This window comes from Anneissia japonica, unplaced genomic scaffold (genome assembly GCF_011630105.1).
Source record: "Anneissia japonica isolate Jap-2015-1 unplaced genomic scaffold, ASM1163010v1 scaffold288117_len521816_cov214, whole genome shotgun sequence".
Lineage (NCBI taxonomy): Eukaryota > Metazoa > Echinodermata > Crinoidea > Comatulida > Comatulidae > Anneissia > Anneissia japonica.
In genome coordinates, this window is record NW_022685717.1 from 339,664 (window position 1) to 354,475 (window position 14,812).

Here is a 14,812-nt window from a genome sequence, read left to right on the forward strand (position 1 = left end):
TACTACTATAGTGTGTAGACGTTACAAACTTGGTTAGCTGGTGGTTCTCGTGAATTTGTTGATTGGATATAATTCTTTAAATTGAATAGGCCTACACATAAAATAATGTACTAATTTATGGAGATATTTGGATGTTATGAGTCACAATGGCCGGATATATGTCAAGAATTCCATCAAAAGGGTACCGGTACCTGTTTCGGTTGGACGGTTTCTTTGACATTGTCACATTGTCCTGAAAGAACACTTGGTTCTGTTTCATTTCACATCGTAAATTTGTGGCCTATTGTACACTCTCTAACAACAGATTTGTGCCTTTTTCCGAAACCAGTGAAGCTGATATAAGCCTGTAACAGGTACAGAATGAGCTGTTAGTTTGTTATTTAAGCACAACCGCGCCCTGAGTGAGTACAAACGTGCTCTAAGATTGCCTGTGTCTTTAAAAACCCGAAGACGGTCTGTTTACAAGACAAAATGGTGTCATCTGTATTCTTCATAAGTTTTCTAATAACGTCGTGTGTTTTAGGAGCACCAGAAGTGTCGAAACCCGGGTTAGGTACTATTACTGGATCGACTGTAAGTTACAACATTGGGAATAATCGGTCAGAGGAGGTGGATGTTTTTAAGGGAGTGCCGTATGCTATGCAACTGACCAAAGATCAGCGTTTTCAATATGCCCAACCGAAACCTGCAGTCTCTGACGCCGACCCCGTTTTTAACGCATTAGATTTTGGATTCTCTTGTCCTCAAATATGTTCACCAATAAAGGAACCAGCCGAGGAATTATACTATGGTATGAATTTCGGAATTTATAAGATCGATGAAGACTGTTTAACACTTAATGTCTATAGGCCTAATAACAGATCTGGTATTAGTCTACCGGTATTGGTTTGGATTCATGGTGGTGCTTTTCTCTCGGGTGCTGGGTCAGATTACGATGGGGGTACGCTTGCTGCTTACGCTGATGTTGTTGTAGTTACAATTAATTATCGTCTTGGGGCATTTGGATTTCTAACCACTGAAAATAGCACCGCACAAATAAACGTAGGGCTAGATGACCAACTCCTTGCATTGAAATGGGTTCATGAAAATATAGACGCCTTTGGAGGAGACCAGAGCCAGATTACATTGGCTGGAGCAGGCGCGGGGGCCGAAAGTGTCACCTATCATATGCTTCAAGAGGAAAATAAAGAATATTTTCAACGAGTTATCGCATTGAGTGGTGTAATTTCTGAAGACAAAATTGTGAAAAATCCTGTGGAAGTGGCAAATGTATTTACATCAGCAGTTTGTGAGTCCGAAGATAGCACTGTAGAATGTCTGAAAGATTTGGAAATTCAGGAAATATTAGAAGGACCTGTCATTGACGAAGGTAGTATACTTTCATATTTTGGACCAACTGCAGAGAAAGAGAAAGAATCAATCGATGATCTGCTCAAAACATCAATGCAGGCTACGAATTTCGACCTTATGATAGGTGTTACTGATGCTGATGCTTCAATTTACATTGACTTCTTAAAGGGAGAAAACAGTGATGGAATTTCAAGAAGTCTTTTTTCTGAGACTGTAGCCACGATTTCTAATTTTTACGACTGCTGCATGGAACTGGTTTCAACCATCATCTCGAACAGTTACAACGATTGGACGGACCCAGATAGTGACGTTGCAAGGTTAGATAAATTGACGGAGCTTCTGACCGACTGGTTCTACATCAAACCAGTGACAGAGTTGAACAGAGCAAGAGCTGCGTCTGGATCTCGTCAGACATACTATATGGTGTTCGATCATAAAACAGAATCTTCAGAGGAGGAGTCTTCAGAAGACATGGTGCCATACATTTTTGGGAACCCTTTTCAATCAAAAACTAAGGACCTATTCAGCGTTGAAGAGAGGATACTGAGTCATCAAATGATGGAATTTGTGAAAAACTTTGTCTATTTTGGGTAAGACTATATTTCTTAAAATGAACAAATACAAATAATTACTTTCACTTCAGATACCAATGGGTTACAATTTAAACTAAACATTTATTTATAGTTAATTTAATAAGCTGAGAGGTATGCCAGAATTCCATTGAGAGTGTTAAAATCTTGTTTTGTAACCCTTTTCTCTGGCACTCGGAGTCTACTCCACACACATAGGCCTACTTTTCGTTAATAGAAGAACGTATAACTCGAGGGCCTATAAAAAGAAGTAAAGGGATGTAATATAACAAATACTATTATTTCCTTGTTAACGATTTAAATCAATAGCATAAACGAAGTGCCAATTCCAATCTGTTTACCTGTCTAATACCAACGCGTGACCGTATATTCATTGTTATATTCAACCTTTGTGACACCCTGTATGCAATGATCTGTGACGAATGAATAGTTCTTCGAACGTATTTGTATTTCAATTCGTGGCATGGATGTCAGTGACAATACAAGAGGTGGGGAGCGGGGTTGAGGATAGACACGTCGATCGTACCTCCAATTGTATCCGTTCCTGTGTTTTAAAGCAAACATGCGACTCCCTACATGTTTAGATACAAATTGTGGTGTTTTTACGCATTGTTGTTAATAATTTTATCATTCACAATCCAATTTAAAGGAAAATATTGAAGCAAAAAAGTTAGTTAGCCAAAGTCCATGTAAGTTGTCATACTTCAGCATCATTAACATAATTATCTTTATACTTATGTTAGTAATTATTAGGCAGCGTGGTTCTCATTATATGACCGTCATTTTTGTATTTCTTTCAGAAACCCGAGTTATGGATCCAGAGTCCAATGGGACCCTTACACGTCAGACGAGAAATATCTATACATTTCCATTGAGAATAATATCACAACTAAGGAAAGATACGAAGCAGATAGAATGGCTATCTGGTTAGACACAATTCCTCAGCTCATCGAAAACCTGAAGATGACCGTCAAAGGAGCCCAAGAAGTCGATGTTCTAGGGTCCACGTTAAGTATTGAAGAAGCTGAGGATGTGATCAACGGCCTCGTGTATGCATTAATTGCTCTTCTTGCCATCGGGGTTCTTGCAGCCACTGTCCTCCTTGCTCAACGAAATAAGCCTCCTGTTGTTTACGACATGGAAAATAAAGATCAGAGAAGCGAAATTCCTAGCCCTCCGATTTACACCCCACCATCAACACTCCAAAAACCCAAACCCGAACTGATGGCACCTCCTGAGGAAACAAATTCTAGTTATAACAACCACACTTACGCTTACGACGAAAATGAGCACGTCTACGACAACCAACCAGCGATTGCCGAGTTGCACACGGAACCAATGGAAGCGCAAGAACCACAGCGCCCTGTGTCGTTCTCAACATTTTCTGGCACGGATTCTGGTGTGAACGAGGACGAACAAGAAAGACCAGACAGTGCGCTGGCCGCGCTCGATAATTTGGCTTATGAAGATTCACCATAAATTACAGAACCTGTAAGGCGAGACTTTTTGTACCTTTTTAGCAAACACTCCGACCGCCAATAATTAATGATTTCAAATAGAAATAAAATTTTTATTCTTGGCCAGTTAGGGTACCTTTCGTCACGAAAATGGAAATTTCAGAAAAAAAAAATGTTTTAAAGTTATATTAAATATAATTTAAAAGCCTCCGCTCCCCTGATCTCTAAAAATATATTTCCCCAAACCATATATTTATAGCATTTATCAATTTTATTATTACACTGTTTGTTATACATTTATCAATAAAATTGTATTAGGCCTATTATTAATTTATCCTCCGCCTACAATTGCAATGCACTTCATTTGATAATCACCTCCAATCAAAGGTATGATCAAATAACAGGCACAATACAAACAATGAAAATGAAAATACAGAAAGAGAAAACCAATGTAAAAAGTTTACAAGAAAACCCCGAGTTACAGGCGATGGACAAAACCAAATAATCCGATCCCCGTCTTCAGGCCGAATCCTTAAGGGCAGTACGCCGTTCAGATGCAGATGTAACAAATTCAATAACAGGTTTGATGACATCATAGCAATTTTTCTACCGTTGACATATGTTTGAAGTTTTCATAATATTCAAGTCCGTTGAAAAGCTTGTTATTAACATTATGTGAAATGGGGCAGCAGATTATAAAATGGAATTCATCTTCAACTTCACAAAGGGTGCAAAGTCTGTTTTCAGCTTCGGTTTCAGGGATAGTGAATCTTCCCCTCTCAATTTAAAGGGTGTGTGCACGTGAGCGTAACTCGCAGTTTACTGAAAAATTTCCTGTTGGCAATCATCATTTTGCTAAGAAAACAAAATTTTCCTTTTCCCGCCCTTCCCTGACAAAATAAGTTTGCTAAACAAGGTATTAAAAAGAAGTCTCGTCTATAATGAACAGTGACAGGTTAGTATCATTGTAAAGGTGTCTGATGTTTTGTACAATGGAAGTACGTATCAACAATCTTTGAACATCAACGCATCGACTAGCATTTCTTTTCGTTGGATATGTATAGGCTACTTTTGATGAATGTTTTTCTGTCATTTATGTTATTTAGAGCGACTCCAACCGACATTATTTATTATCGTTATTCACATGGATGTCAGTCTGTACCGCAAATTATTTAGCCCATGTTTTGTCTTAGAATGATACGGAAGTATAAATAACATATAGGTCTCTATATATCGATTTTTTCGCCATTGTTCCTAGGTATAGCCTGGTTACCATAGACGAGCAAAACATTCTATCAAAATACAGGCCTATTCCAGAAAGGTGTACAGTATATCTCAGCTAGCATACCCATACGGTATGGTCTTGACCTTCAATTACAGATACAGTACATAAATTCACTATTATAAATTTATTTACCATCAAGTACAAATTGTATAATATTAAACTTCTATAATTTTTAATTATTTCTTATAATTCTATTCTGTCATTATTGTATAAATATGGTAAAAAAATTTTTTTTTTAATTTACTGATTTTTGTTTGTCTTATACAAACAAAATAATTTGTTTGTGTTCTTGTAATTCCTAAAACTGAAATATGCAATTCAAAAACACTAATGTAACCTTAGTGTGGGGACAGTAATGTATGTACTACTAATAGACAGATAATGTGCATATTAATAGCCTATTTATAGATTAACATAAGACAGATAAAATTTTTTGTGATGGAAAAAATATTTATACAATAATTTAATTATTATATATCCGCATTAATCAGTCTTGTTTAACTACTTTCTAAATTATGTTTTTTTAATTGTCTGGTAGTACTGTAGTAGAATTATTTTACAAGATATTAAAATTCAAGTTGAATTTGTTAAAATGTTGCTTTCATAATAGTATTGAATATAGTTTTGGAATTATCTAATGACATCTGCAGCATCATGAAAATGAATAGTTTGGTGACTGTGATGTTATAACAATAACGATTATGCCTTGCATGTGCGTAATTCAAGTCCAATAAAGTTTTGTCTGCGAACGCCATCACATGGCATCACATACTAGTAACAAAAATGTCAACAGAGAAATGGAGACAATGAAAAACATTAAAGGCCCTGTTCCATGCACTAGTACGTCAAAGGTCAATGCAATATTGTGACACTTCTATGCATTTTATAACAAATTGATTTTAATGACAATCAACATAGACTGCCACTGACAATTTGTCTGGCATTTATGCTGGACAGGGCTCCTGCAGAGGGCAGACAAATCACACAAGAATTAGAATATCATTGCACTTTTCTATTTTTTTTTCTCTTGTGAGATGCTGGCCTTTTTCATATACAACTGAAAAAACGTTTTGTTGATGGGCTGTGCTCGATAACATCTTATGTTCCTATTTGAACACCATCATTATTATTTATCAATTTGTTACACATTGAATGTAGAATACTTAACCAAGTAACAAAATATATATGTAATGCTACATTTTGTTCCACTATCAGTATCATTGTTGTAACAGTGCTAAAGCCGGAAACCTAATTAATGTTGCATAGGAATTAATGTGCCTCCTCAACACTGTGGTGTATGGTGGCAGTGTTTCGAATAAAGGAACAATGATGCAAAGATCTTACTGTATTGGGCATAGCCTATCAATGAAATGTACCTTAACAATAGTTTGAGCCGGGACTATAACATTTTATTTATAACAACTTTATATACTTTTATACAGCTTTATGTAAATGCATGTAGAAGAGAAAACATTGAAAATTGGATGAAGCCCCACGAAAAAAAAAATAAAAAAAAATTATTGTATGCACATATACAGTAATGATATCATCATAACCATAATTAGGTATGTCACATGGTTTTGTCAAATATAATTTGATATCCTGGACAGGGCTTAATTATGCTCCAGATTCACACCTGCTTCCCTGCCTCTTGCCTACTGTACTTACAACTCTATAAATACTCTATGTTAGTACATGCTTCATGCTTTCTTCAACCTTACTAGCATTCTGAATATTCTTATGTGTCAACACAATGTAGTCATGGCAAACTATTACAGAGAATCTACATCAATGGTCATGTAAATCTCCATCCATACATAGTCATGATGCGCCAATATATGGGCATGATGTGCCTATATATGGGCATGATGTGCCTATATATGGACATGATGTGCCTATATATGGGCATGATGTGTCTATATATGGACATGATGTGCCTATATATAGACATGATGTGCCTATATATGGGCATGATGTGTCTATATATGGACATGATGTGCCTATATATGGGCATGATGTGTCTATATATGGGCATAATGTCATAATGACCATGTTTAGGCATGTCACTTTTTTTTGTCAACTATAATTTTATAGTGTGGACAGGGCTTGAAGCTCTGTTTTATGTGACAAATGTGTGTGATGTGCCCATATATGGTCATGATGATGTAATGTTACACCCAAATATGGACATTTTTTACATTTTTTTGTCACATAAAAGTTGGTAGTGTGTAGAGAAGGCTTAAGGTACAAAGATTCATTCAATCAAGGTAGTGTCATGCATTCTTTACCATGCACTATGTTTCAATTAAAATAACACTGACAATAATAACAATGAAATATTCTTATTATAACATAATGATGATGATGATGATGATGATAATGATGATAATAATAATAATAATAACAGTAATAATAACAATGATAATAATAATAACAATAATAATAATAATATTATAAGCACTTGAGTGTAACATATAATATATGAACAATAATTAGAGTAAAGTAATTAATATTAATTACATACCATGATGAGATAATAACGTAATATATACAGTAAATTGCTTACTAATATTTTAAATCACATGATGTTAACTTTGGTATGGAGATACACACCCACTATTAATATTTTAAATAATTAACTTTAAACTGAAAATAATATGAAAATATTTTTATTTGAACTGCTGCATAAATAAATGTTTCTATATTCTTTGCACAAATTCTTAATGACCATGGAAAGCTCTGTCCATATATAGTCATGATGTGCCTATATATGGACATGATGTGCCTATATATGGTCATGATGTGGCTATATATGGACATGATGTGCCTATATATAGTCATGATGTGCCTATATATGGACATGATGTGCCTATATAGTCATGATGTGCCTATATATGGACATGTGCCACCTATATATGGTCTTGATGTGATGTCATATTCTTCATGACCATATAAATTTCTGTCTATAGTCATGATGTGACTATATATGGCCATGATGTGCATATATATGGGCATGTTGTGCCTATATATGGGCATGATGTGATTTCAAATACTTAATGAGACTGAGCGATATTGGAGAAGAACTGAAGTACTTCATCGATGGTGAATTCCAAGGTGAGATTGGCACCAGGGTAGCAACGCTTAATCAGGTTTTGAATGTGATTATATTGGTGAATAAACTCCTGCTGCATCGACCGCCACACAACCTAAAAACACAAAATAACTTCAAATGGTTACATTTCAGAGTTCTGTTTTGTTGCTACAGAAGCTTTAATTATCCTCACAGTGCCTTCAGTGGCATGCCACGTCCCCCAAAAAAACTTGACCCCTCATTTGACCCCCTCCATTGACAATTTTGCTTATTGCTTATGACTGTCTTTTTGTTAAGGTGATACAACACATTGTCAGGCCTTGCCTTTGTTGTATTTCCTCCATCTTTATTTGTTGCTTTATTGATGATGGAAAATAAAGATTGAATTTTCGAAGGGAAAAAAATCACTTTCAAGTAAATAATAATCACCTTGTATTACCTTATTTTGTGAGCTACCGCACATTGACCTAACCATCCACCCCTCCCACTTCATCCACCCCTTCCCAATTTAAAACTACTAGATATCATTGTCAGCCTTTAAAATAATAAACACTATTAAACTTTATTATTATTATTATTATTTATTATTAACTTTATTATTAATTTAATAATAATGTGTTATGCAACATAAAAAAAGTGGTGAAAGACGATACAATTTAGAAACTTCAAAATACCAAACGTAAACATTATCCTCTAACCTGCAATAGACTCTCTTCTTCGCAAAGTGTTTTTTCCACCTTCTTGTATAAATTGTCAAGGCCTTTTTTTACCTAAAAATATTTATGCACACAATTATTCACATTAATATTAAACAATTGATACTTTAATGCATGAAGAGTAAACAAAATATGTTCAACACATTTTTTGGATCTTTTCTTTTTTAGTTTCTTCGAAAATGTTAAAATGTGGGATTGGGAGGCAAGCACTCACTCTGTCGTATGACCGTTGAGAACAACTCAACCCCTTGTGAGCGCTGACAGTGATGCCAGTCTGAACGTCATTAAAAACAATCAGTTGCTCATGCATCTTTGCATTGTGTTCCTCAACAGAATCGTGTTAGCCAATGACCATCAGATGCTACCAGACTACAGTGCCACAACAATACTGAAGCAATGCAATGTTTATTTACCTCCTTTGTTGTGTATTCCCGAATCAACTTGCGTAGCTCTTGTTTATTGTAGGCCATCTGAAAGCCTACCTCCTCCTCTTTCACGCCTTGTGTTACTAATGTTTGTACACCTTCAAAAAAGTGCTGGAAAAATTGAAACAAATATTAAATAGAAATTAATTAATTATTTACTAAATCAAATAATCGCTTGTTCATTGATCAGTCTATCAATTAAGCATCCAATTAATCTTTTATCAATCAATCAATCAGCCTATCAATCAATCAATCAATCAATCAGCCTATCAATCAATTAATGAATTAATTAAACAATAAATATATCAGCCTAATAATCAATATATCAGCCTATCAATCAAAATATCAATCAATCAATTAGCCTATCAATCAATTAATCAGCCTATCAATCAATCAGCTAATCAATCAATCAATTAGCCTATCAATCAATCAATCAATCAGCCTATCAATCAATTAATAAATTAATCAATCAATCAATCCTCCAGCAGTATGTTAGGGATGCATTATAGCCTTCTCAGCAAATGCATCGCCATTATCACAAACCAACATTATCATCACCACTACCAATCCTGTCATTTTCATCATCATCATTGTCATCGTCATCGCCATCATCATCATCCTCATCATCATACGTTATTGCCAACCCCTATAGTGAATACACACAAATAAAATCAAAGTTACATTCAGCTTTTCCATTGGTCGTCCAAGGTACGTTGTCACATAAGCTTGAATGTGTTCTTGGTATTTCTGCTTTGCTTCACGTTTTTCATTTTCTAAGCACGTAATCTTTAAACGTGACAGAACACCTAAAAAATACAAATAAACAATGATGACATCATAGGTCACATGTAGGTGAAATAACCGCCATTAAAAGGTCGACACACAGAAAGTTAAGCAACAACCATACTTAATAATGAGAATGTCTAATGTTTAGTGTAAAAAAAAAACCTAAAACTGAAATATATGTATATGAATATAATATATAAATTTATTTAGTATAAATATATAACATTGAAAATAATCATTATAAAGTAATCATTATACAGTTAAACTTGCTTAAGTTGACTGTGCCTAAGTCGAATAATTTCTAAGTTGATTAATTTTTAAGTCGATCTTATTTTACATGCCAAATTGTTGTCTTTTCCATTAATTAACAATCTGTAAGTCGAATTTTATCTAAGTCGAACAATATTTCAATGGCATTTTGGATTCGACTTAGGCAAGTTCAACTGTGGTAGCCACTACATTATATAATTATAAAGTTTATTGTGAAAATCGACAACATTTCACATTTTACAAATGATAAACAATTTATAACTATGATAAATAATTTTAAGCATGCAAACAAGTTATTTTCTTCATTGATAAGCACAATCCATATTAGCTGAACATTTTATGAGAAATTGCCATCTTAAAAAAAAAATGGAGAAAAATAAGTGTCCTCTTCTACATCCAACAGAATGGAACGCCAAATATGATGATGGTGGAACCTAACTATCTTGTCAAAGTAGGTGCTAAATATACATTTCGTATTAATGTGAAAGAAAAAATGAACAAACTGTGAACTTACCATGAAGGTGGTGAAAATTTTCTATAGGACAAAATATAAAATTGTATTAATTAGTAGTTTCTCTCTTTTAATTTTAACTATTTTTGATCTTATTCATATTTATTTATTTTCATGGATAATAATTCATAAATTACAAAATTTAAGAATAAAAAAAAAAAAAGATCATCGTTAACATTGGTAATGTGTTTTATACAGGTCAGTCTATGTTTACATGATTTTGTCCTACACTGATGTACAAATCTGTAAACATATTCACTTCTATGGCATCCTGCTACCTTTCCTTTCATTTTCCTTGAATTACTTCCTTCAACAATCCATTTCCTATCAATACATCACTCTTTTTTTTTTCTTTGTTCAATAATATTCAGTAGGCTTCCATTTGTGTGCTATTTCTTGTTTGCATTTAGTCCTCCCATTTTACCCCTTTTATCTTTCTCAAGATCATAAACATGAAATTAATAATTTAATTGAGTAGAATTTTTTTTTAAATTTTGAAAAATTTAAGAAGGGGGGGGGGGGAGGCCTGGGCCGGCTCCCACCACCTTGAATCCACCACTAGCTTATGCTAAGTACACAAAAAAACTCAAAACTCAACTGTGATATGCCATACATATTCATGATATGCCCATAATCGGGTGTAATATGACATCATCATCTCCATATATAGGCACATCATGACTATATATGGGCACATTATGACTATATATGGGCAAATTATGACTATATATGGGCACATTATGACTATATATGGGCACATCATGACCATATATGGGCACATTATGACTATATATGGGCAAATTATGACTATATATATGGGCACATCATGACCATATATGGGCACATCATGACCATATATGGGCACATTATGACTATATATGGGCAAATTATGACTATATATGGGCACATCATGACCATATATGGGCACATCATGACCATATATGGGCACATTATGACTATATATGGGCACATTATGACTATATATGGGCACATCGTGACTATATATGGGCACATCATGACTATGTATGGGCACATTATGACTATATATGGGCACATTATGACTATATATGGGCACATCATGACTATATATGGGTATACGATAGTTTTTTTTGTCACATAAAATTTGACAGTGTGAAAAGAGCCTTGGAAATATTGCTTCCATTTAAATCACTTACCAAATATTATAACATCACTAGGTGTTTTCTGGTGCTCTAAGGCAACTTTGTGGATGATTTTAAATTGGGCTGATATGAGTTTGCTGTAAGACTTATCTAAGTCAGCTCTCCGATCCGTTCCTTTGAAGATTGACTCAGCTTGCTCTGCAAACCTCTCAAATTTCACTACAAATGGTATAATACCACATTTGCTCTTCTTTGATACTCTTGTATCGTTGATGGCTCGAACTTGGTTGTCCTGTGATGAACATTTATTTAAAAAAAGGTTTTTATATCTAAATCTAATAAACAATTTAAGAATACAAACATCGCTATCATCCTTTCAACATCTCAATACTGCACCCATAATCACCATTACCAATGAAGATGGCAGTAGTAATGGTAATGGTAGGATATTTGTAGAGCAGCTTCCTCAATAAAATCATCTCAAGGCGCTGACAGTATAGTGACATCACTACCATTATCATCAACTACACATTCATAATATCTTCATCCACATACATCACTATTATTCAATATCAACAATCTTTCAAAACATTATTACCAAAACAATCATCATCCCCACCACATCTCCACATCAAAATCACCAAAACCATCAATACAACACCACATTTTTAGGCTCTGTGCACACATGTGACATGCCTAAATATAGTCAAGATGACATCACATCATGACCATATATGGTCATACAATAGTTTTTTTGACAATAAATTATTCTTACCACAAAGTTATCAACGTTCCTTTTGACTTCAACAAGACAGTTTGCAAGTACAATGCTAAGAAATGAACTTGAATCCTTCAACTCCTTAGACAACACTTGTCTGCTAATCCTCACCAGCATGTACAAGATGTAGCTATGAAGAAATCAATAAGCCAAGTCATAGTTTGGACTGCGCATGCCCATATCAAAGGTCAATCAAGGTCAATCGACATAAACCTTTGTTGCATGTTTGTTTAAGTCGATTGACCTTGCTATGGACATGTGCAGTTCTATGAACTGCTTTATTGTTACGAATTATCATTGTCAATACCGATGAATATAAGGCTGTGTTACAACAGACAAATCCAATTAGAAAAGTGCGCTCACTATTGGCGCCGCTTTTGTTGGGGAACTCCTTGGGGTTAAGCTCGTGGTTATCATGTCCATTTATATTAGTGCAAAGTATTTACAGTAAATTACGAATGAAAGAACATACTACTTTATATGAACAATAATTCCAATATTTTTTATTTACAGCAGATGATGCGTAAGAACCCCCACCCCAGAAGCCCCCTTCTATGGTGTCTGCAGATGAGAATAATTAATGTAAATGATCGGTCTATAATGCATGGTAGTGAGAGAGTATTCTACTCCCTCTTTCTCTCTTCAATTTCCAAAGCAATCCTCCAACTCTCCTCATCTAGAGTGGAAGTGGTTTGGTTTTTTCAAACTTGAGGTCGGGGTTTCAATCCTTCTCTGTGCATTTTACTTGTCGCTTTGGGGCAAGGCAGTTTATTTGCATTGCTTCCCTCCACCCAGGAGTATAAATGGGCACATGGTAGGGTTAAATGCCAAAATGCGCTGATGTAGCTGCTCCAACGTTATGGAATACTACCCCCATGAGCTTGAGTTTGTGCTCCATAGGCATTTCATCCAATGACTTTGGTAATGATAATGCATAGAGGGCTTAACATTATGCGTTATATAAGTCTACCATTATTATTATATCTCTCTTTTGATTTTATTATCGTTCTTTATCACTCATTTCAAATTTAAAGCAGTCCTTAAACTCTCCTTTTTCTTTCTTGAAATTTAAAACTTTTTTTGAAATTTAAAGACGTTTTTTCAACATCAAACCTTAGAGGAGCATAGCTCAGGAGTGCAGCTTAGCTCAGTCAGCTGATCTGGTGGTAGCCACTGTGTGTGCGCTGAAAAGTCGAGATCTCTAGGTCCCCGGTTCAATTCCCATCGCTGCCTCTCCTTGTATTTCAGCTGGAGGGCTGAAATACAAGTGATATTAGCGCACTGTCTTTCAAATGAGAACGTTTAAGCCATTGGTCCTGTGTGCATTGATGGCCCATGTGCATGTTAAAGAACACAGTACACTCTTCGGAAAAGAGTAGGGGATTGTCTCCCGCTGTACTGCCCAATCACCACCAGAAGGACTCCACTGGAATTAAGTCTTCTTCTAGACTTTCGTGGGCTATCCCTGGTGTTTACACCGAGTAAATCCAATCCACCCTCTTTCAATTCCAAAGTCCTTCTTAATTTCTATATTCAACATACAATCTCCCATTTAACATACTTTAACGCCGGAGTGCTCACTCTTAATTATTTCTATAAGGGTAGGGTGCCGCATTTACGGGGGTATTTTTGAGGACTTGGTAGCACGAGTGTGGAAATGTATGGAAGAGTTTTAGCATGTATAGGGTATATTTGCAAGGACTTGGTAGCACAAGTGTGGGAAATACCAGGTAAAATTGGTAGTTAAAGTCCCTTCCCCATCCCGTATCATCAAAGCATTACAATTTTTCACACGATTTTAGCAAATTTTTTTGCTAAAAACTCAGTGCCAAACCTAAATAACTAAGGTCTTATTTGCCATCGGGAACCAGTGCAAGTTTAATTTGTTAGGTTACATGGCCATACTGGATTTAGGTAAATGGTAGTTCAAGTCCGTAATAATTTTCAGTAGAATAGGTAGCGCAAGTGTCTCATGTCTTGGAGTGGCTGCTACACACCCCCGTAAGGTTGGTATGCAAGTGAACCCCCCGGGACTTTAACATACACTATCTCAAAACAGACTCACATAGGGTCAATTTTCTCTGCAAATCGAATAAAAGATTTCATCTCGGGCTCAAGAACATAAAACAGCTCTGACATCATATGTCTATAAAAAGAAAAATATGCACTGTCATATTATTGAATTAATTAGATAAAACTTGATTATATTAATAATAATAATCATTTAAAGTTTTCATAGAACCATCATATGTTTGTTAAGAAGATAAAACATACTACTTTAAGTAAAATTGGTTATATTAATAATAATAATAATTTAAAATTTTTAGGCCTATAGCGCAAATTATAAAACAATATTAAAATTAATTGCGATTATGACTGAAAGTGCTTTACTTGGGATTGGTAATACTGTACCACAACTAAAAGTAAACTTA

General features: G+C 34.9%; 2 protein-coding genes across 4 annotated transcripts in view; one reads left to right on the forward strand and one right to left on the reverse strand.

Moving 5' to 3' along the window:
- The first annotated feature begins 288 nt into the window (after positions 1-288).
- On the forward strand, positions 289-5,436 carry LOC117112196 (neuroligin-4, Y-linked-like). Its single transcript, XM_033255273.1, has 2 exons — positions 289-1,940; positions 2,741-5,436. Exons 1-2 carry the CDS (start codon positions 472-474, stop codon positions 3,417-3,419), a joined length of 2,148 nt encoding a protein of 715 aa, XP_033111164.1. The 5' UTR covers positions 289-471; the 3' UTR covers positions 3,420-5,436.
- A 1,342-nt stretch (positions 5,437-6,778) lies between these two features.
- The window catches only part of LOC117112207 (exocyst complex component 1-like), a 22,418-nt gene continuing 14,384 nt past the window's right edge, over positions 6,779-14,812 (reverse strand). For all 3 annotated transcript variants that reach the window (XM_033255300.1, XM_033255284.1, XM_033255292.1), the window contains 8 exons: positions 14,446-14,526; positions 12,378-12,510; positions 11,657-11,894; positions 10,485-10,505; positions 9,596-9,720; positions 8,903-9,025; positions 8,472-8,543; positions 6,779-7,888 (listed from right to left, as the gene is read on the reverse strand). In XM_033255300.1, the coding sequence (XP_033111191.1) occupies positions 7,736-7,888; positions 8,472-8,543; positions 8,903-9,025; positions 9,596-9,720; positions 10,485-10,505; positions 11,657-11,894; positions 12,378-12,510; positions 14,446-14,526 (946 nt within the window). In that variant the 3' untranslated portion in view covers positions 6,779-7,735. The remainder of the gene's footprint in view (positions 7,889-8,471; positions 8,544-8,902; positions 9,026-9,595; positions 9,721-10,484; positions 10,506-11,656; positions 11,895-12,377; positions 12,511-14,445; positions 14,527-14,812) is intronic.

What these genes read in the sequence shown, in the direction of transcription:
- LOC117112196 (XM_033255273.1), top strand. Translation starts at nt 472, where the DNA reads ATGGTGTCATCTGTATTCTTCATAAGTTTTCTAATAACGTCGTGTGTT. An exon ending in AAAAACTTTGTCTATTTTGG is followed by an intron (nt 1,941 to 2,740) that starts GTAAGACTATAT and finishes TATTTCTTTCAG; the next exon opens with AAACCCGAGTTATGGATCCA.